Here is a 20,461-nt window from a genome sequence, read left to right on the forward strand (position 1 = left end):
GGGGTGCCTTCAGAGGTCTTCTAAAAGTCAGATAGTTGTTTATTTCCTTGACATCTGATGGGAGGGCATTTCACAGGCCGGGCGCCACCACCGAGAAGGCCCTTTGCCTGGTTTCCTGTAACCTCACTTCTCACAGTGAGGGAACCGCCAGAAGGTCCTCGGAGCTGGACCTCAGGGTCCCCAACATCTACCCAGATACAAGTCCCCCCTGTAAGGCTTTCCATAACTCCCTTTCAGAAGGCAGCAAAGGAGTCCTGCCCTTGCGGATAAGAGGTCCAACCTTGTATGACTTTTCTGTGAGATTGTGGAAAGGTAAGCCCTCGGACTTTGGAGCTCAGGAAAAAAAGATGCATTTCCAAGGAGTGTCATGGGACTAGTGGGAGAGGCTGTGGGTTTGCAGAATCCCAGGTCCTTCCACTAACACACCTTCCCCATGGAACTGCACCAGCCCTGAAGACTGTAGGTAATTCCCCCAGCTGGAATCAATGGGAAGAAAAATGGTCCAATGTCCTGCCAGCAGGCGCCCACTCCAGCTGCTTTCAGATTTCGCTGCTCATTGATTCACTAATCTATTAGTCTTTTTGATTAAGTATATATTGATTGGTAATATATTGATTAAGTAGATATTGATTGGTAATATTACTATTATATATTGATTGGTAATATTACTATTAACTATTAATATTACTATTAACACGGGTGGCGCTGTGGGTTAAAAACCACAGAGCCTAGGGCTTGCCGATCAGAAGGTCGGCGGTTCGAATCCCCGTGACGGGGTGAGCTCCCGTTGCTCGGTCCCTGCTCCTGCCAATCTAGCAGTTTGAAAGCACACCAGTACAAGTAGATAAATAGGTACCACTGTGGCGGGAAGGTAAATGGCATTTCCATGCACTGCTCTGGGTCGCCAGAAGCGGCTTAGTCATGCTGGCTACATGACCCGGAAGCTGTACGGCGGCTCCCTCAGCCAATAAAGCGAGATGAGCGCCGCAACCCCAGAGTAGGCCACGACTGGACCTAATGGTCAGGGGTCCCTTTACCTTTAACATTACTATTTATTTAAAATATATATTTGTATGTGTTTATATCAGCACAGTATTAAAAGATAATCCCAGGGAAAAAACAGCTATAAACTATCTACTGAAGATGCATCAATTCTTTCCACTTACCCATCATTCAGTCCATATTATTGTTGCATGCCATAACCAAAAATGTCTACCAAAAGACTGTTATCAACATATACCAAATCTTTTAAATATTTGTGGCTCTCTACGCAATTGTGTGTATACTAAATATTCAGCGCATTCCTGCATACAATTTTCTTTCCCCCTATCAACTGTATTTAATTCAAGGGAAAGCTTGCTGGTCATTAAAACATCCCATAACTTTTGCTATCTAGTCATCTGCAGCATGCGTCTTTGAGTTTTTCCAAAGCTGAGTGATTAATACGTGAGTTGCTGTCAGCATAAGTTGATTCAGATTTTTACAAGAATGGGAGATTTCCTCTCAATGTAACTCAAGAAGACTATAAGAGGATTTGTCTCTAATGAAGTCAATTATTCCTCTTATTCATTGATGGATTCTTATCCAAACGCTTTGCCGTACAGGCATGACCACAGGGCATACAAATCATTTCCTGTTTCATGTCACTGCTTCTAATAATTAGCCAAACTATACTTATGAACATATCAGGGATTAGATATCATCACATCAATATTTTAAGATTATTATTTTTACTATCATTTAAAGAATAAGCAGGACCGTTAAAAAAGACACCATCTCACAAATCATTTTTTACAATGTGTCCTAAAGTTATTTCTCATTTTTCCCGTCTATTTTGTTTTACCGAGCAATCAAAATCGCTAGATTTGTAGGTTGGGAGGCCACACAAACATTCCTAACAGAGAGGGGTCCATGCTGGTAAAAACCATATGCTAGTACAGGCTTCCTCAACCTCAGCCCTCCAGATGTTTTGAGACTACAATTCCCATCATCCCTGACCACTGGTCCTGCTAGCTAGGGATCATGGGCGTTGTAGTCCCAAAACAGCTGGAGGGCCGAGATTGAGGAAGCTTACGCTAGTGGGACCACATCCATCTGCCGATGGTATATATAGTTCTCCCCCACAACAACCCTGTAAGGTGGATTATGCTGGGACAGTGACTGACCCAAGGTCACATAAAGAGGGTCATGGATGACTGGGGATTAATAATAATAATAATAATAATAATAATAATAATAATAATAATAGAATTTATATACTGTACTACACCCATAGGTCTCAGGGAAGTTCACAGAATAAAATCAGAATATAAAACCACAAAATAAATAATAATAATAATAATAATAATAATAATAATAATAATAATAATAATTTATTTATACCCTGCCCACCTGGCTGAGTTTCCCCAGCCACTCTGGATGGCTCCCAATTGAGTGTTAAAAACAATACAGCATTAAATAGTAAAAACTTCCCTAAACAGGACTGCCTTCAGATGTCTTTTAAAGATAGGATAGCTGCTTATTTCCTTCACACCTGAAGGGAGGGCGTTCCACAGGGTGGGCACCATTACCTAGAAGGCCCTATATAATCAAAATAAAAACAACAAGAACCTAATAACTCTGGTCTCCCGGGTCCTAGTCTAACACACTAACCACTACACCATACTGACTCTGAGTAAATGGAGTAATAATACAAGGAGTGACTGGAAAGTTCGGTGAATGGTCACAGAAATTGGACAGCGAGAAATATTCGAACATACAGCCGGCATCGGAAACCCATGAAATGCTCACAAATTGTGTACTCGGGTGAAGCTGTAACACGAAAGACAGTGTATGAGTGGTTTAAGCCTCTCCATGAAGGGCGGCAAACCATCGAAGATGACCCATGGTCTGGAAGACCGTCAATGAGCAGAAAGGCGGCAGATGTCGACAGAGTTCGTGAGTTATTGATGTGGGATCGGTGTTTGTCCATCCGAATGGTGGCGGAAGAATTGCATAAAAAAGGTAAAGGACCCCTGACAGTCCAGTCGCAGATGACTCGGGGGTTGCGGCGCTCATCTCACTTTACAGGCCGAGGGAGCCGACGTTTGTCCGCAAACAGTTTTTCTGGGTCATGTGGCCAGCATGACTAAGCCGCTTCTGGTGCAATGGAACACTGAGACCAGAGCAGTGCCCAGAAATGCTGTTTACCTTCCTGCCAGAGTGGTACCTATTTATCTACTTGCACTTTTGGGCATGCTTTAGAACTGTTAGGTTGGCAGGAGCTGGGACTGAGCAACAGGAGCTCACCATGTCGCGGGGATTTGAACCACGATCGTTACTGACGTTACTAAGTTGTCCCACCCTCCATATTCTCCCAATCTGGCCCCACCAGATTTCTTTCTTTTTCCAAAACTGAAATCTGCACTGAAAGGGCACAGATTTCCCAACATTTCACATGCCCAAGCTGCTGTGATGAGGGAACTGGAAGCAGTGTGAAGAGGACTTCTCCAGAAGTTTCCATCAGTTCTACAAACGTTGTCAACGATGAATTGTATCTGAGGGGGCCTACTTTGAAGGCCTGCAAGGGATGTATGTTCAAATATTTCTCGCTGTCCGATTTCTGTGACCATTCACTGAACTTTCAGGTCACAACTTGTAACTCTGGGTGACAAGAGAGAGACTGAACTTTGGCTTTGCAAAGCCACAGACAGACTTTGGCCGAGAATAATGCTTTCTGGAGGTTTTTTGGGGAATCAGAATCTTGGGAGGGCTGTGCCCCACTTTGCCCTATAGGGGAGCCTCCACTGGCCCATACCATAATTTTTCACATTTAAAGTACATGACTTCCGATACTGCTGCTAAGAATTTTGATACCGCCGCTAAGGGTACTGGGAAACATAGCTGTGATAGGGTTAAATGACAGCTCCCACGATTCTTTGGATGAAACCATGTTCCTTAAATGTGGGTGAATACAGTGGTACTTACCGTATTTTTCGCTCTATAACACGCACCCGACCACAACACGCACGTAGTTTTTAGAGGAGGAAAATCCGTAGGCATGTCACCCATAGGCATTTCCTCCATAACACGCACAGACATTTCCCCTTACTTTCTAGGAGGAAAAAAGTGAGTGTTATGGTGCAAAAAATACGGTAAGTACTTAATTCGTTCCGGAGGTTCGTTCTTAACCTGAAACTGTTCCTAACCTGAAGCACCACTTTAGCTAATGGGACCTCCTGCTGCTGCCGTGCCAGTGCCATGCGATTTCTGTTCTCATCCTGAAGCAAAGTTCTTAACCTGAAGCGCTATTTCTGGGTTAGTGGAGTCTGTAACCTGAAGCGTATGTAACCTGAAGCGTATGTAACCCGAGGTACCACTGTATAGAGTAAGCAGCAAGTTATTTCTGAGCAAGAAATGCCCCTCTTTCATGACCCCAGACGAAAAACAGAATCGGATCTAAAGGAGTCATGGGTTAGAGGGCAAGGAGAAGGATCACTCAGTTGAGGTCGACCCCTGCTTTCTTCATCGCAAAAAAAGAATCTTAAGTCAGAAACTCTCTTTTTTAACAACTAAGGGAAGGTCTGGCTTGCCTGCAGTAAATCTCCCACTCAAGGTTGGCTGAAGCTCCATTTCCCAGGAAATTAAAAATTCACTCCCTCCTCGTCTGTGCTGACCAGAACTAGTCAAACTGAAGAAACTGGTCCCATGAGAAAAGACACAGGAGATTTTTCGCATGGAGGAATACTTCCTACATGCCTCTTGCTGTGGTGCAAGTTTCCAGGGATATAAACATGCAAAGACTCCTTTTACTGGAACAGCCCTGGAGGAGAGACATGAAATCACTTCAGAGAAAGGATGGCCTAAGATTTAATGCAGATTAGTTAGCTCTTAATAGACTTTTAATTTGTGGTAGGGAACTCGTAGGCCTCTGAAGGGTGCCAAGAGGATATTCTGGGCCCATTACACTGTACAGCAAAGTCCACAATTTACATGGGGGGGGGTTATATTCCAGGGATCGCGCCTGAAGCCAAAATTGTGTATTGGGTTCGTTGGCAGGTGAGATTGCCAAAGTCATTTCCCCCAGTATCCTGCCCACTTTCTAATTCTTTGCCTAGTGATGTGAGGTGAGAATATTCTCTGGAGAATATTCTCTGCAAACTGTAAATTCTAATGTAAGAACCAGTTTTACAACCCACATTTAAAAAATCTAGTACGGTAAATAGTAAGTCAAGCTGTGATATTGCCAGTGTAAGTAATGAATAATGATTTTTTTGATCCAGTTACATGCAATTCTGAAAAGTGAGCTACAGAATTTTTATTTTTTTTTAGTTTTTAAAATGTTATTCATTTAATTGGATGAAGATTTGAGTTTGTATGTATTTCAGCTATATGTAATAGCCTTTTTTCCTATTTTGGCGTGACCTTATTCTTAGCAATTCTATACCCTTGGCCATACAGTATGATTTATTTTTTCCCCAGAAAGTAGCTTTAATGTTTCATGCACTTAAAGTACCTTGGCCTATACAATTATGTGTAACAGCATGTGAGGTGGCCTTGATTTAAACAGTTAACTTTCTATAATTTTATTTAGTGACAGTAACTGTTTTTTGCAGTGCCATTCAATAGAACAAGGTTCCATTTACCAGAGATTGTCAAACTGAAATATATTAGCATATACTGATAATATATTTAATGTTAATGGCTTCTTTTTATGTATGTATATAGTTTTGTTTATCAAGCTGTGTTTTAGTCACCAAAAGAGTTATTAAGCGTTAGAGCTATTAGAAGCACAAGACAGCCTATTACTGAATTTACTTGTATCAAACCTTAACATGCCAATTGTATTTTTTGACTTGTCCTATAACATATATTCTCGAGAATATTCTCCAAAAGATTATTCTCGAGAATTTAACATCACTATCTTTGCCACATGTTTACATGGCTGAATTTGCACAAGTTGCTGGCTTAATGTATGTGGATTGGGCCCTCCAAACCACTCACAACTCAAACCCCATTTGAACGTGGCAAGGAGATAAGAATAAGTCAGTGGCCACACATGTATGTCAGACAGAATGTAGACAGTTGGTAGGAATTTGTAGTCTTTTGATGATAAGGATATGAACTCCCTAGTGCAGGCATAGCCAAACTTGGCCCTCCAGCTGTTTTGGGACTACAACTCCCATCATCCCTAGCTAACAGGACCAGTGGTCAGGGATGATGGGAATTGTAGTTGGAGAGCCAAGTTTGGCCATGTCTGTCCTAGTGGTTTAGTTTTCCCAGACAAATGGCAAGCCCCCAACCAAACCTGGGTAGCAAACTATGGTTAGTCTAAACCAGGGTTTCCCAAACTTAGGTCTCCGGCTGTTTTTTGAACTACAACTCCCACCATCCATAGCTAGCAGGACCAGTGGTGATGATGGGAATTGCAGTCCAAAAACAGCTGGAGACCCAAGTTTGGGAAACCCTGGTCTGACCCACAAACCTGGGTTGGGAGGTGTGGCTAAGCCCGGTAACGACTTAGCTCAACACTAAGCAGCAGAGCAAAAGGGGATGAGCAGAGTGGCTGCGCTGTCATGTCTGGGTGCCGGCCAGCCATGGTTAAACCATGGTTTGGCTTAGCCTGAGGCATGAACCATGACACTGACTGGCTGTGGTTTGCTGGGGTGTCCTCCAGGAGCCTTTCCCAGCCAGCAGGGATTGATCCTGAAATGCAGGAAACTCAGCTAAAGCATCCATGACAGATGGCCATCTCCAACCTTTGCTTAAAAACCTCTGAGGAAGGATAGTCCACCATCTCCTGAGGGAGACCGTGCCACTGCTGAACAGCTTTTACTGCCAGAAAGTTCTTCCTGATGTTTATAGTTCAAATCTCCTTTCTTGTGTAACTTGAAGCCTTTGGTTCGAGTCCTACCCTCCAGAGCCCTTGGGATATCTGAAGATGGCTACCATTGGGCAGTCAGCTCAGAAAGTAGAGCATGAGGAGGGCTAGGTAAAGGTAAAGGGACCCTTGACCATTAGGTCCAGTCATGGCCGACTCTGGGGTTGCGGCGCTCATATCGCTTTACTGGCTGAGGGAGCTGGCGTACAGCTTCCGGGTCATGTGGCCAGCATGACGAAGCTGCTTCTGGTGAACCAGAGCAGAGCACGGAAATGCCGTTTACCTTCCCGCCAGAGCGGTACCTATTTATCTACTTGCACTTTGACGTGCTTTCGAACTGCTAGGTTGGCAGGAGCAGGGACTGAGCAACAGGAGCTCACCCCGTCGCGGGGATTCGAACCGCCAACCTTCTGATCGGCATGTCCTAGGCTCTGTGGTTTAACCCACAGCGTCACCCGTGTCCCATGAGCAGGGCTACCTTACTTCAAAGGTTGATTTGATAGATGGAATTGACGTCGGGTATGTGTGGGAATTTTCCAAAAGGCAGCGCTTTGTCCAAAATTTTGATGTACGTTATTCCTAAAAGAAACCATTTTGTGGTCTTCCAAAATAATAATGATGAAACTAGGCAACCGTACTACTTTTAAAAATACGGCAGCCCTCATCCTTTCTGAAATATGGCAACTCTAAACATGAGACTTAATCGAAGAGTCGTGGGTTCGAGTCCCATGCTGGGCAAAAGGTTCGGTTGGGCAAATGACCCACGAAGGTCCCTTCCAGTTCTACAACTCTGTGCTTCCAGATCTCCATTCGCTCTCCTCCAGATGCGCGCGCCCCTGCCCGAACCAGGCCACCCTTCCCCTCACGCCTCGCGGCGGCGCGCCCCTGCTTCCCCGCTTGCGATAGCGGCGTCGGGGGCGCGCCTTCCCCGCCCCTCGCCTTCCCTTGGGGGCTGCCGTGCGCTCGCTCCGTGCGCGCGAGGAGCAGCGGCTGGCTGGGCTGACTGGGCTGGCCGGCGGGCGAAGGGAGGCGCGCTCCCAGCAGGCGGACTCAGTCGGCGCCGCCGCCGCCGCCGCGTTCCTCCCCTCGGGCAGCGTCCGCTCGCGGGAGGAGGAGGCGGAGAGGAGGCGGCAGCAGCAGCAGCTTCTCCGTCGCTCGACGTCCAGGGAGCCCGCAAGAAGGCAGCATCCTCGGGAAGCGCCGCCAGCAGCGTCCGCCACCTTCGCCAGCCGAAGAGGCGAGGGCGGCCACAAAGGGCTCTTTGTGCGGCGGCGGCGGCGGCGGCCCCTTCGTCCTTCTCTCTTGGCCGGCGCCAGCATGGGGGCAGCCAGCGCCACCTTCGTAGCCGTGCTGGCGGCGTCCGCCTTCGTCCTCTTCCTCGACGCGGCAGGTAAGGCTGGAAGCGCCCCGACGGCGGCTCTCGGGCTGCAGCACCACCACCGCCGGTCTTACTCCGGAGTCGCCCGACGGCTCGCCTGTTTCTCCGTCGGCCGACCCCCGACTTGCTCTCGAGTAGACCCGTGCCACGGGATGCCGTCGAGGGTGCGCGCCGCTCCAGAGCAGCCCCATTTATGCCTTGGAAGGGAGAGCTCTCTGGACTCCCTCGGCTGGGAGGATTACTCTCGAGTTGCCCTATGTAGACTTCGCCCCAAGAGGCGTCGAAAACCAGTTGCTGTCTAGGCAGAGGCGTGCAGGAGGAGTAAAAAGGCGATTTTATTTAATTTTTTTAACTCACGAGTAGCCCGATGGGAATCCGTGGCAGCTCCGTTGAGGGGCGAACCGGTTGCTCTCGAGTAGTCCTGCTTGATGCCTTTTCACCTCGGGTACAACGGCAGCCTTGCGGGGGGGGGGGGGGAGAGCCTAGGAAACTTGCCACCGCGCCCCCTAGAAAATAGTTTATCTAGGTAGGACTTTTGAAGCTGCGCCCTTTGTGTGCTTACTCGGAAGTAAGTTACCTATGTAGGACTTTTGGAGCGGTGTCCTTTTTAATGCTTACTCGGAAGGAAAGCGCGCGGGGCGGCTCACTTGCCAGGATCCGCGCATCTTGAGGCGGAACAGTCCGTCTCGTTGGGTTACGCGAAGGATCGCCGTCTAATCTTGGGCTGTATTGTACTTAGCGCGCAGAAAGGCGCCCTGCAGAGTTCATTGGGGGCTGCTGCTCTCCTGAAGCACCATTGAACATTTACGTCCGTGCACTCGTGTTGGGAGTTGCCCTGCCAAACCCTTTCATCTGCAAAAGCCCAGCAGCGCCATCCTGCCCTCCTCTCTCTCCATCCCACCCCCAGCCCATTATACTTTATTGTGCAAAATAAAAACATCGCAGTATTCCCCACCGGGAGGGAGAGAAGATGGGATGGGGAAGGTGACCATCATGATGCGTAATGGTGGTTTGGAAAGTTTGGTCAGAGTTGCGCGGTTCCATCCAGCATTACGCGCGCGCGCCCCCGCCCCCGCCTCTGTAGGAGACGTGAAGTTTTCACCTTGTGGAGTGAGGAATGGGGACAGGAGATGAGGAAATAAAGGGGATTTCCCTCCTTTTAATTCCACATTATTTTTTCAGTGGGGTGTTGGGAGAGGGCAGACAAAATGTTTTGGGAGCGGAGTGCCCGCCTCTTGCTTAGCGCTTCCAAGAAACCGAACCCATAATGGGCAGAAAGTCCATCACCATCCTCTTGCAGTGGGGATAGTGTGTTGTTGTTTTGGAGTTTTGCCCTTCTCCCCCCCCCCCCTTCCCACGAGTGCTTTTTGTGCTTTCGGAGAGTGCCATTTCCTGTGTGTTACCTGACTGACCTAACCCAGAAAGAGAGCAGAGAGGATCACAGAGCGGGGGGAAGGGGGGAAGCCCGGGCGATCAGGAAACATTAGGATTCGGTTCAACAAGCCTTGCGATTGTTTGGAGAGCCTGAATTCAAGCGGCCCTATTAACATCTGACCTTGCACACTGGCTGGCTGCTGCTGTTGAATGCTTGCCAGCTCGTCCGGCATCTCTCTTTCTCCCTGCCTTAACAGCAGCAAGATTTATGGGAGCTCTTTGGAAAGGGAGGAGCCCGGAGTGTGCAGAGTGAATATGAGACTGGTGGAAGACTTAACAGTCCTTGCAAAAGCAATTGCCTGATCTTGCATTTTATGTCCAGCTGTGGATTTGTGGCGCTTTCTTCTCAGCCTTGCATTTTATCCCCTCCACCCCAGGCGCTGTTAAGACTTAGGTTAGACTGAGGCTTTGATCCTGGGGCAAAAAAATTCTATGGCCAATCATCCTCTTTCCAAGTAATTTTTGTGTGTGTGTGGTTCCTTTGCACTCTTAACTTTGGCTAGATTTGCCCAGCAATGGCAGAGAGATAAGACAAAGTCATTCCCCACACCTTTGAATCATGCTTAATCACTCGGCCGCGGGGTAATTTGGCAGGTAGCCAGTGGAGCTTCCATTTGTTTGGTTTTATTTTTTTAAAAAATTGCACTAACTTTGATTGCCCTGAAAAGGGATCCCATCCCCGATAGAAAAATAACAGGCCCAAACTGCAGATTAGAGAGGGCCTGTTAATCAGTTGCATGTTTAAAAGAACTTTTCTCTTCCTTTTGTTGAACCCACTAATCCATTTACCTCCCCCCAGGAGGTGACAGATGCCTAGATTTCCTGTTATTCAGCTCCAGGGTCCCAGGGTCTTGCCATTTGTTGCTTTAGCATAGGGCAGGAGATAACATTTCTGGCTTTTTTTAGGGGAAAACCTTATGGCTGCCTTGAAGGACTCAGGGCAAGGTTGCAAAATCAACAAGAGCTATATATATATATACACAAGTTGCAAGTACCCTGGATTCTCCCCCTCCCTCCTATGGGCTTTTGTCTCTGTTGGGGAGGCACCTTTATCATTCCCAGACTGAAATACCCCCAGGACTGAGAAATGGCTGAAAATATGATAGAAATTATGTGTGCATGCTCTTTAAAAAGACTTGGGAGCTGCTGGAGTGAGGATAGCAGGCTGTTCTTGTTTGCTGGAAGTTCCAGGCACAAAGTGAGATATAACCTCCCACCCCAACCCCATTTCCTTTCAACAGCTGGATCTGTTTTAGGGGGCCAGCCCTGAAAGCTCCAAAAAGTCTCCCGCCCCTTGTTTCTCACCGCAAGAGGTTCTCCTTCTTCCTTTGACAGATTTCAGGCAGCTCCCTTCACTCAGTGTCATAATGGAGCCCTGTTCTTTTTAACAAGAGTTACTTTTGCTCCGATAACTTGACTGACCTTTGTGCTATTATGAATAAATACTTGTTCTTCTTTTTCCTTTAAAAAAAATAATCACGGGGGAATGCCGTTTTTGCAAAATACTGGAAATATTTTGATTGAGAAATCAGCAAAGTTAGGGGTCGGCTTTCAAGTCTTTTCCCCAGAAGTGCCTTTTTTATAAAGAATCCCATGTCTCTTCCATCTGCAAAAACGTTCTCGGTGCGAGATTCTAAATTGCTGTTTCCAGGTAGTGGTCACACCTTGTTTACTGTGGAATGATTTGACTCTCTTAAAAAACAACAACATTTTGCACATGGTTTCAGATAGAGACTTTTTTGTTTGTTTGCTTTCTTCGGGGTATAGTCTCTTCGTGGGATGTGTTGGAAGTTTGTACTTCAAAGGGACAAAGAGTGCCAGCCTATTGAGTAGCGTAGAAAATATCCACATATGTTTGTGGTTTACTTTGACAAAACGACTCTTGCTGGGACTGGCCTCTCAGAATTTCAGTGCAATAAGTTTGCCTTACCAGCTGTGGGACTTAACACAGTTTATACTTGAACAGGGACGGGTTGGTGCTGTGCAAGCCACTCTTGTTGACCACATGGAAAACTCTCCCATGTTAGACAGGGCATCCATAGATGTGCCCCAGTTGCACAGAGACTCGCTTGCTTGATTTCTCTTTCCCTATTTTCACAATGAGCCAGCGTGGTGTAGTGGTTAAGAGCGGTAGAATCGTAATCTGGTGAACCGGGTTTGCATCTCCGCTCCTCCACATGCAGCTGCTGGGTGACCTTGGGCTAGTCACACTTCTCTGAAGTCTCTCAGCCTCACTCACCTCACAGAGTGTTTGTTGTGGGGGAGGAAGGGAAAGGAGATTGTTACCCGCTTTGAGACTCTTTTGGGTAGTGATAAAGTGGGATATCAAATCCATACTCTTCTTCTTCTTCACAAACCGAGCCTCCACATAATCAGACGCTCTTGTGGAGGTTTCAGCAAACATGATAGGCTATTTGCATGGTGATGGAGAAGCGTTTGTATTACACATGCACCATGGTTTCGTAATAACAGTGGTACCTTGGGTTAAGAACTTAATTTGTTCTGGAGGTCTGTTCTTAACCTGAAACTGTTCTTAACCTGAGGTACCACTTTAGCTAATGGGGCCTCCTGCTGCCGCTGCGCCGCTGCCATGCGATTTCTGTTCTCATCTTGAAGCAAAGTTCCTAACCCGAGGTACTATTTCTGAGTTAGTGGAGTCTGTAACCTGAAGCATCTGTAACCCGAGGTACCACTGTAATGATCCAGAAGATGGTATGATCTGGAGCTATAAAGCTAATTAAGTCATGGAAATTTACTGTTTCATCTTTATTTGGGGCTTTACCCTAAATAAAAGGAGACTTAAGCCTTCCTCTTGATCCATAGAAGTGTAACTTGTACCTTCGTGCCTTAATTGCAAAAAAAAAAGTTAATTGGAAACATTAGGGAGAAAATGGGGTGCATTTCAGACTAATGTTTAGCATTGTTCACTCAGAAACAGTGTTCCCTTCACTCTTAACAGGGTTTACCTATTTAAAATTGCAGTGTAACGTTCTGATCTTATGCACTTTTAGGGTGCTTCAGATGGGGGCTTAATATTGGAAACAGATTGTACTGATATTGCAAATCAGTCATGAACAGCAGTATGGCTTCTTTTTAACTTAACCCATTTTCTGTGGATAGGGTAAATCTGGATTAAATAGGGAAAATACATGCTGAGTGACATATTGATGCCAACAATGTCTTCCAAAAAAAAAAGAAAGAAACTGCAAAAAACTGGTATCACAGTAAACATTCATCTGGAAGCACTCTTTAATTCATTTTAGCTGTAAGACCTCCTTCAGTCATACTCACCAAGCCACATGGGAGCTGCTTCTCTATGGTATAGTCTCACATATGTGTGTAAATATCACACGCAGGTGGCGCTGTGGGTAAAACCTCAGCGCTTAGGACTTGCTGATCGTATGGTCGGCGGTTCGAATCCCCGCGGCAGGGTGAGCTCCCATCGTTCGGTCCCAGCTCCTGCCCACCTAACAGTTCGAAAGCAACCTTAAGTGCAAGTAGATAAATAGGTACCACTTTATAGCGGGAAGGTAAACGGCGTTCCGTGTGCTGCTCTGGTGCCGGTTCACCAGAGCAGCTTCGTCACGCTGGCCACGTGACCCGGAAGTGTCTGTGGACAGCGCTGGCTCCCGGCCTCTAGAGTGAGATGAGCGCACAACCCTAGAGTCTGTCAAGACTGCCCGTACAGGCAGGGGTACCTTTACCTTTACCTATCACATGAATGTGTGCATGCAGTTGCTTTCATTGATTGCATAGTCCATGGGTGGGCAAACTAAGGCCCGGGGGCCAGATCCAGCCCAATCGCCTTCTCAATCCAGCCCACGGACAGTCCGGGAACCAATGTGTTTTTACATGAGTAGAACGTGTCCTTTTATTTAAAATGCATCTCTGGGTTATTTGTGGGGCATAGGAATTCATTCATTTTTTTCTTCAAAATATAGTACGCCCCCCCACCAAGGTCTGAGGGACAGTGGACTGGCTCCCTGCTGAAAAAGTTTGCATAGTCCTTTCAAACCTAATAGTTACCCCCCTTCCCATTGGGGTGCCCATCAGATCACATGATCATTCCCATTCACATATGTACAGTCATACCTTGGTTCTCAAACGCCTTGGTACTCAAACATTTTGGCTGCTGAACGCCATAAAACTGGAAGTGAGTGTTCCGGTTTGGAACCCGAACATCCGACGCGACTTCTGCGGCTTCCGATTGAGTGCAGGAAGCTCCTGCAGTCAATCGGAAGCCCTGCCTTGGTTTTCGAACGTTTTCAGAAGTCAAACGGACTTCCGGAATGGATTCCGTTTGACAACCAGGGTATGACTGTACTGCAATACGTGGCTTGATTTTTGTGGGTACATGGTGACCTAACAATGCAATCCTATACTTGGCTACTCTGAAGTAAGTCCTGTTAAGTGGAACTTAAAAAAGGTAAAGGTAAAGGTACCCCTGCCCGTACGGGCCAGTCTTGACAGACTCTAGGGTTGTGCGCCCATCTCACTCAAGAGGCCGGGGGCCAGCGCTGTCCGGAGACACTTCCGGGTCACGTGGCCAGCGTGACATCGCTGCACTGGCGAGCCAGCGCAGCACACGGAACGCCGTTTACCTTCCCGCTGGTAAGCGGTCCCTATTTATCTACTTGCACCCGGAGGTGCTTTCGAACTGCTAGGTTGGCAGGCGCTGGGACCGAACAACGGGAGTGCACCCCGCCGCGGGGATTCGAACCGCCGACCTTTCGATCGGCAAGCCCTAGGCGCTGAGGCTTTTACCCACAGCGCCACCCGCGTCCCCGTAAGTGGAACTTACTGGTGCACAAACATTCTGAGCCAATGTTCCTGGGATTCCGTTCATTCAAATAAATGTTCATTCAAATAAATGTAGACAAGTAAATGACAATGAATTAAAATATGGCTTGTCTGTTTTGGGGTTCAATAGATTGCAATAGAACATGTTTTAAAGCAGCAACAAAACACCAATAATATCAAGGGGTCTATTCTGAGCATAACTAAGTCTGGAACCAACCTGTCGGATTACAACTATGCACATCTGAGAGTTAAGTTGCACTGAAATTTTTGGAACTTATTCCTGAATAAATATGGCCGTTGGAAAACTAATACCATGAGTAATGCCACTTAGATTGTCATTCATTCAGTTTGTAATGAATTTTGCATTGCAGGCTTTAATGTGAAACCGATTCACTAGTTACAAATATCCATCTCCTTTGTTTTACAGTTAAATTAAAGAATCTTAAGTTTGGGTCAAAGAAGCACTTAAGACTTCCACTAAAAATAGTTCTTCCCAGGGCATGTCCTGGTTTTTGTGTGTGTTTTTTAAGCAGTAGTTATGTCACACATGCTGGGATTCCACAATCTTGTCTTTTGCGGAAAGCACAGAAATGTGGCGGTAGGGGGAGAATGGAAGATTGACAAACTTGGCAGATTAACCCTATTTAGGAAGCTTTCAGTTGTTTGCCGGAAAGCTGATCCTACTTTTTTAAAAAAATACATTTCACTCTGGGCAAGGTGTTAACAGCGCTGAGTATTAGTCGGATATATGGAAGCAATTTGATAACTATTTACAAAAAATGAGCATTCATGCTCTGGGTGGCTAAGATTAAAATGTAAAAAAGTTTTTGTTTCCTTGTGCTGCAAAATGTGCTTGATAAATGTGCCCTAGATTTCACGCCTCTTGCATGTAGTTTGGATACAACTGCCAAGTTAAAAGTTTGTATTCGGTGAACTCATAAGTTAGAAGCATGTAGCACCTGAAATATATAATTACATTCCAGAAAAGAATACTAAGTTTTTCTCAGAGCCCTGATCATTATAAGCATAGCTAACATCTTAAAGGCTACATCTAGCTACATCTAGCTAGTGTCCATGGTTTAGAATGTCTTTGAATTGTGATATGTTTGTTCCATATTTTACTGTTACTTTGGTTCAAATTCTGTTACTTTTGTAGTAGGCTTCCTTGTGTAAAGGAAGGAGGTGCAATTTAAGCTTGTTTGTTCTCCCTGGGCTTGTTTCTTTATAAAAGGAAGCTGTCATTAAGCTCAGTATGTCTGGAAAGTATGCAAGTACCCAAGTCTTTCTAATCCAGTGAGTACAAACTAGTTAGGGCTTCAAAGGGAACGAATGACAGGCTTTTGCTGCAATGAAAGAGACAGCATTGTTTGTTAATCCTGTTTTTTATTGTTATTTAGACTCCTGGCTCCTGTAGCATACCCTGTAACCATTTGGAACAAATAGCAATTTGACATAAATGATTGTCTTTTCTTTGTGTTTTGACTGAACCATGGGAGAGGTTTGAAGTTAAAGGTCCCTTTCCAGCTTACCTTTTGTGCAACTTTTTGTCTGATTTTGAGTCTTTTGCCCTGCTTTCAACAACCTGGTACCCTACAGATATTTTGGGCTCAGTTCTTGGGAATTGTGGCCCGAAACATCTGGGGGGCACCAGGTTGGTGGCGACTGATTTAGCCTGTTACATTTTGTATTTTTAAAAAATAACATGTAATTTAAAGTTTCCTCCAGCGACCTCACTTCAAAACGAAACCTGTAGCTTATCAGAAGGTATTCTGTATTCATAGAGAAAGAAACAAATGTTTCTACTAGGTTAATGTTTCATTTTGAAATTTGCAAATGGGTGGTTAGAATAACGTCAGCTTTCATGCTTTGACACATTTCAAGTTTTGAGAGATGCTTTGAGCTCTGCTTGGTTATTGGAAAAGCATCATACAAATATTGAATCAAATAACCTACCCTATTGAATACAGTGGTGCCTCGGGTTAAGTACTTAATTCGTTCCGGAGGTCTGTTCTTAAACTGAAACTGTTCTTAACCTGAAGCACTACTTAAGCTAATGGGGCCTCCTGCTGCCGCCATAGCACGATTTCTGTTCTCATCCTGAAGCAAAGTTCTTAACCCGAGGTACTATTTCTGGGTTAGCGGAGTCTGTAATCTGAAATGTATGTAACCTGAAGCATATGCAACCCGAGGTACCACTGTATGGCCAAATAAGCTAGTTAACACTGCGATTCCTTGCACACTTATTGACAGCTGCTTCAACTGTGTGTGGGAAATCCTCTTGATTTGCATTTCTGGATGTATCTGTACGACAGATGAAAATTTAAAAATAAATGTAGCCAGGTTGCCAAAATGTGATGAACTTGAATGAAAGGATCCTGTGAGACAATAGCAAGTTGTTTCATGGAAAGAGGTCATTGTTCGCTCAGTTTTTCCGCCTAATCCTTTTGAAGAAAGATATCTTCAAGAAAGCTCTTTGACTCTTGTGAAAAGAAAAGAGAAAAGAAAACAAAGGAAAGCACTACTAAATTATCTGGCTGCTTTGATCATCAGAGAATGGTTGGTCAAGAGGCTCCTCCAACTTGGACCAAGCCGTTGGTGACAACATGTTTCTATCACATTCTTTGTAATAAATAATAATAATAATAATAATAATAATAATAATAATAATAATAATAATTTTTTTATATACTGCCCTATCCCCGCAGGTCTCAGGGCAGTTCACATGATAAAATCACAATCTAAAGGCACAAAATAGATAATAGAAATAAAAACAAGAAGAACCCAATCATTCCCCCTCCCCAACACATTTTAAAAGGGTGTCAGCCAGCCAAGCACTGCTACCATTCACCATATCAAACATTACCTCTATCAACCCATAAACCATCCCCCCTCAACAATATTACAATAGTGCCCATAACTCCATGTGTAATAATTGGTATAATTCCTTTCTCTGACAAAAAAATGATTCCCTACTCCATGGACCCCTTCTTCTGTTGCTGTGAACTCACAGTTTTCTTTCTTCCCTTCAGTTCCTTCTCTACCAGCCAGACTAAGAACATAGCAAGGTCAGGCATTTTCTGGAGCCCAAAGACTGGCAGCTGTGCTGTTATTTTCCCTTGGCATGGGAAGCCAAGAAGGCAGGAACAGCATGAGAGAATTTTCACATTGCACTGTCTTGCTGCTTCTGGGATTTGGGGGCCAACTGAGAGCAAAACGTTGGAGATCCCCTACTCGCTTACAAATGGTGAGCTTTTTATAGAGCTGCCGTGGTATCACACTTGAAATAGACTTCTGAGTAGTCTATGGCTTCTTTCTTTCTCTCTGTAAGCCTTCTGTTGGAAGTTTTGATACCACTAGCAGCAGCTACTACTGCTTTTTTGGTTGTGTTTGTTTAAATGATTGTGCAGTGACACTGCTGGTTTTTATTATGTTGTAGCAATAGTATTTATTACAATCCAGTTCATTGTGCAAGCCATTGCTTTTGCTTTTCTTTGACTGTAGATGTGCACGTACAGTGGTACCTTGCTTCTCAAACTTAATCCGTTCCAGAAGCCAGTTCCAAAACCAAAGCATTTCAAAACCAAAGGGCGCTTTCCCATAGAAAATAATCCAAAATGAATTACAGCGGTACCTTGGGTTAAGTACTTAATTCGTTCCGGAGGTCCGTTCTTAACCTGAAACTGTTCTTAACCTTAAGCACCACTTTAGCTAATGGGGCCTCCTGCTGCTGCTGCGCTGCCAGAGCACGATTTCTGTTCTCATCCTGAAGCAAAGTTCTTAACCCGAGGTACTATTTCTGGGTTAGTGGAGTCTGTAACCTGAAGCATATGTAACCCGAGGTACCACTGTTATCCGTTCCAGACTTTTAAAAACAACCCCTAAAACAGCAATTTGACATGAATTTTACTATCTAACGGGACCATTGATCCATAAAATGAAAGCAACAATCAATGTACTGTACTATAAAATAAATAAGACAGCATTGTAGATGATAAAAATTAAAATATTTTTTCCTTACCTGCACTGATGATAGTCATTGTTTGGATGGGGGGCTTTTATCCATTTCTGCAGACACACAGTCAATCAATCAATCAATCAATCAATCCGTAGCTGAACTCAGTTCCACACAGTCACAAAAGCAAATTAACCGAAAATGCCTCAAACACAAAAATGCAAAATAAATAGCAAAAACAAAAGCACCAAACTTAATCCGTTCCAGAATTCCATTTGACTTCCGAAATGTTCGAAAACCAAGGTGCAGTTTCTGATTGGTGCAGGCTCCCCAGAAACAATAGTCAACAGCAGGTACCACTGCAAAATGGAAGAAACCACTAACTCCCTGGGTAAACATTAATAGGATTATGATGCATCTGTATTATTGTACCCTCTTCTCCCCATGGTTAAACTAGCATTGAAAAGAACTGAGGTTGTGGTCTTCAGATTTAGCAATAGAAAGATGGAACTCAATAGAATCGCCTACCGAACTGAAGTAAGCAAAACATACATGCGGCAGCTAGACTGGTGACTGGGGGCAACCGCCGAGACCATATAACACCAGTCTTGAAAGACCTACATTGGCTCCCAGTACGTTTCTGAGCACAATTCAAAGTGTTGGTGCTGACCTTTAAAGCCCTAAATGGCCTCGGTCCAGTATACCTGAAGGAGCGTCTCCACCCCCATCATTCTGCCCGGACGCTGAGGTCCAGCGCCGAGGGCCTTCTGGCGGTTCCCTCATTGCGAGAAGCAAAGCTACAGGGAACCAGGCAGAGGGCCTTCTCGGTAGTGGCGCCCGCCTTGTGGAACGCCCTTCCAGCAGATGTCAAAGTGATAAACAACTACCTGACATTCAGAAGACATCTTAAGGCAGCCCTGTTCAGGGAAGTTTTTAACGTGTGATATTTTACTGTATTTTTGGTTTCTATGGAAGCTGCCCAGAGTGGCTGGGGAGGCCCAGCCAGATGGGCGGGGTATAAATAATAAATTATTATTATTATTATTATTATTATTATTATTATACAATGTAAACAGGAACTCAGGATATTAGTTGATACATGAATTATGTTCTTCTTGCTTAATGTCCACTTAAGAAAGCAGACTGTAAAGGCTTTCTTTATATAGACATAGAAATTGTTTGTTTATTTATTAAAGTATTTCTATACTATTATATCAACTACATTGTTGTGGTGTGCAACATTAAAAACACCATTGCAACGGTTCAGATAATCATTCAAGGGCCTGTCTGATTAAAAAATAAATAAACAGCTGCAAAGGCCTGGTGGCATAAAAAAAGCCTTCAAGAGACACCTGAAAGTCAAATGCAAGGATGCTGGGAAAAAAATTCTGTTCCACAGCATGGGATCAGCATCCCATAATGCCTGACTTCTAGTCAGAGGCCAGTTGAGCCTTGGCAAAACAGGGAATGCCTAACTGCATTGCTGCAGGTAACCAAGGTGGGATATAACTGCCCTTTAAGATATCATGAACACAAGTTCAGGACATTATACATCAAAATAAGAACATTGGACCTGGCCCGGTGTGCATGTTTTAGCAGAGGTGCCACATGCTTTAAGCCAGGCATGTCCAACCATAAGTTGCCTGAGATCTACCATCCAGTATCCAAAACGGGCAGTGATGTACCACACTCTCCCACGGTTATTCTTCAAGTTAAAGAGATTATATTTGACTGAGCTTATGATAAAAAGAATAACAAATGACAGTCACTTCCATAAAACTGGAAAAGTTAATCATAAATCAATACTTTTTAAAAACTACATACTTCTAGTAATAACATAAGAAAATTACATTGAGGACAGGGTCCTACATAATCAGAACATGATGCATGGATTGTTGTTCACAAAAGCTCATGCCATAATAAATGTGTTAAGTCTTTAAAGTACCTCAGGACTCTTGCTCTTTTTCAAATGAGTCTGGGTTTCCCCCATACTCTCTCGGGTTACATTACCTTCGGGTAACATAACTTTTGGGTTGCA

At 44.8% G+C, this 20,461-nt stretch overlaps 1 protein-coding gene across 1 annotated transcript in view; it reads left to right on the plus strand.

The window, feature by feature from the left end:
* Positions 1 to 7,844: 7,844 nt before the first annotated feature.
* ROR2 (receptor tyrosine kinase like orphan receptor 2) overlaps positions 7,845 to 20,461 on the plus strand; it is a 159,742-nt gene continuing 147,125 nt past the window's right edge. Inside the window, exon 1 of the mRNA XM_053409288.1 lies at positions 7,845 to 8,249. Coding sequence (XP_053265263.1) covers positions 8,177 to 8,249 — 73 coding nt within the window. The 5' untranslated portion in view covers positions 7,845 to 8,176. The remainder of the gene's footprint in view (positions 8,250 to 20,461) is intronic.

Source organism: Podarcis raffonei, chromosome 11, assembly GCF_027172205.1.
Source record: "Podarcis raffonei isolate rPodRaf1 chromosome 11, rPodRaf1.pri, whole genome shotgun sequence".
NCBI lineage: Eukaryota > Metazoa > Chordata > Lepidosauria > Squamata > Lacertidae > Podarcis > Podarcis raffonei.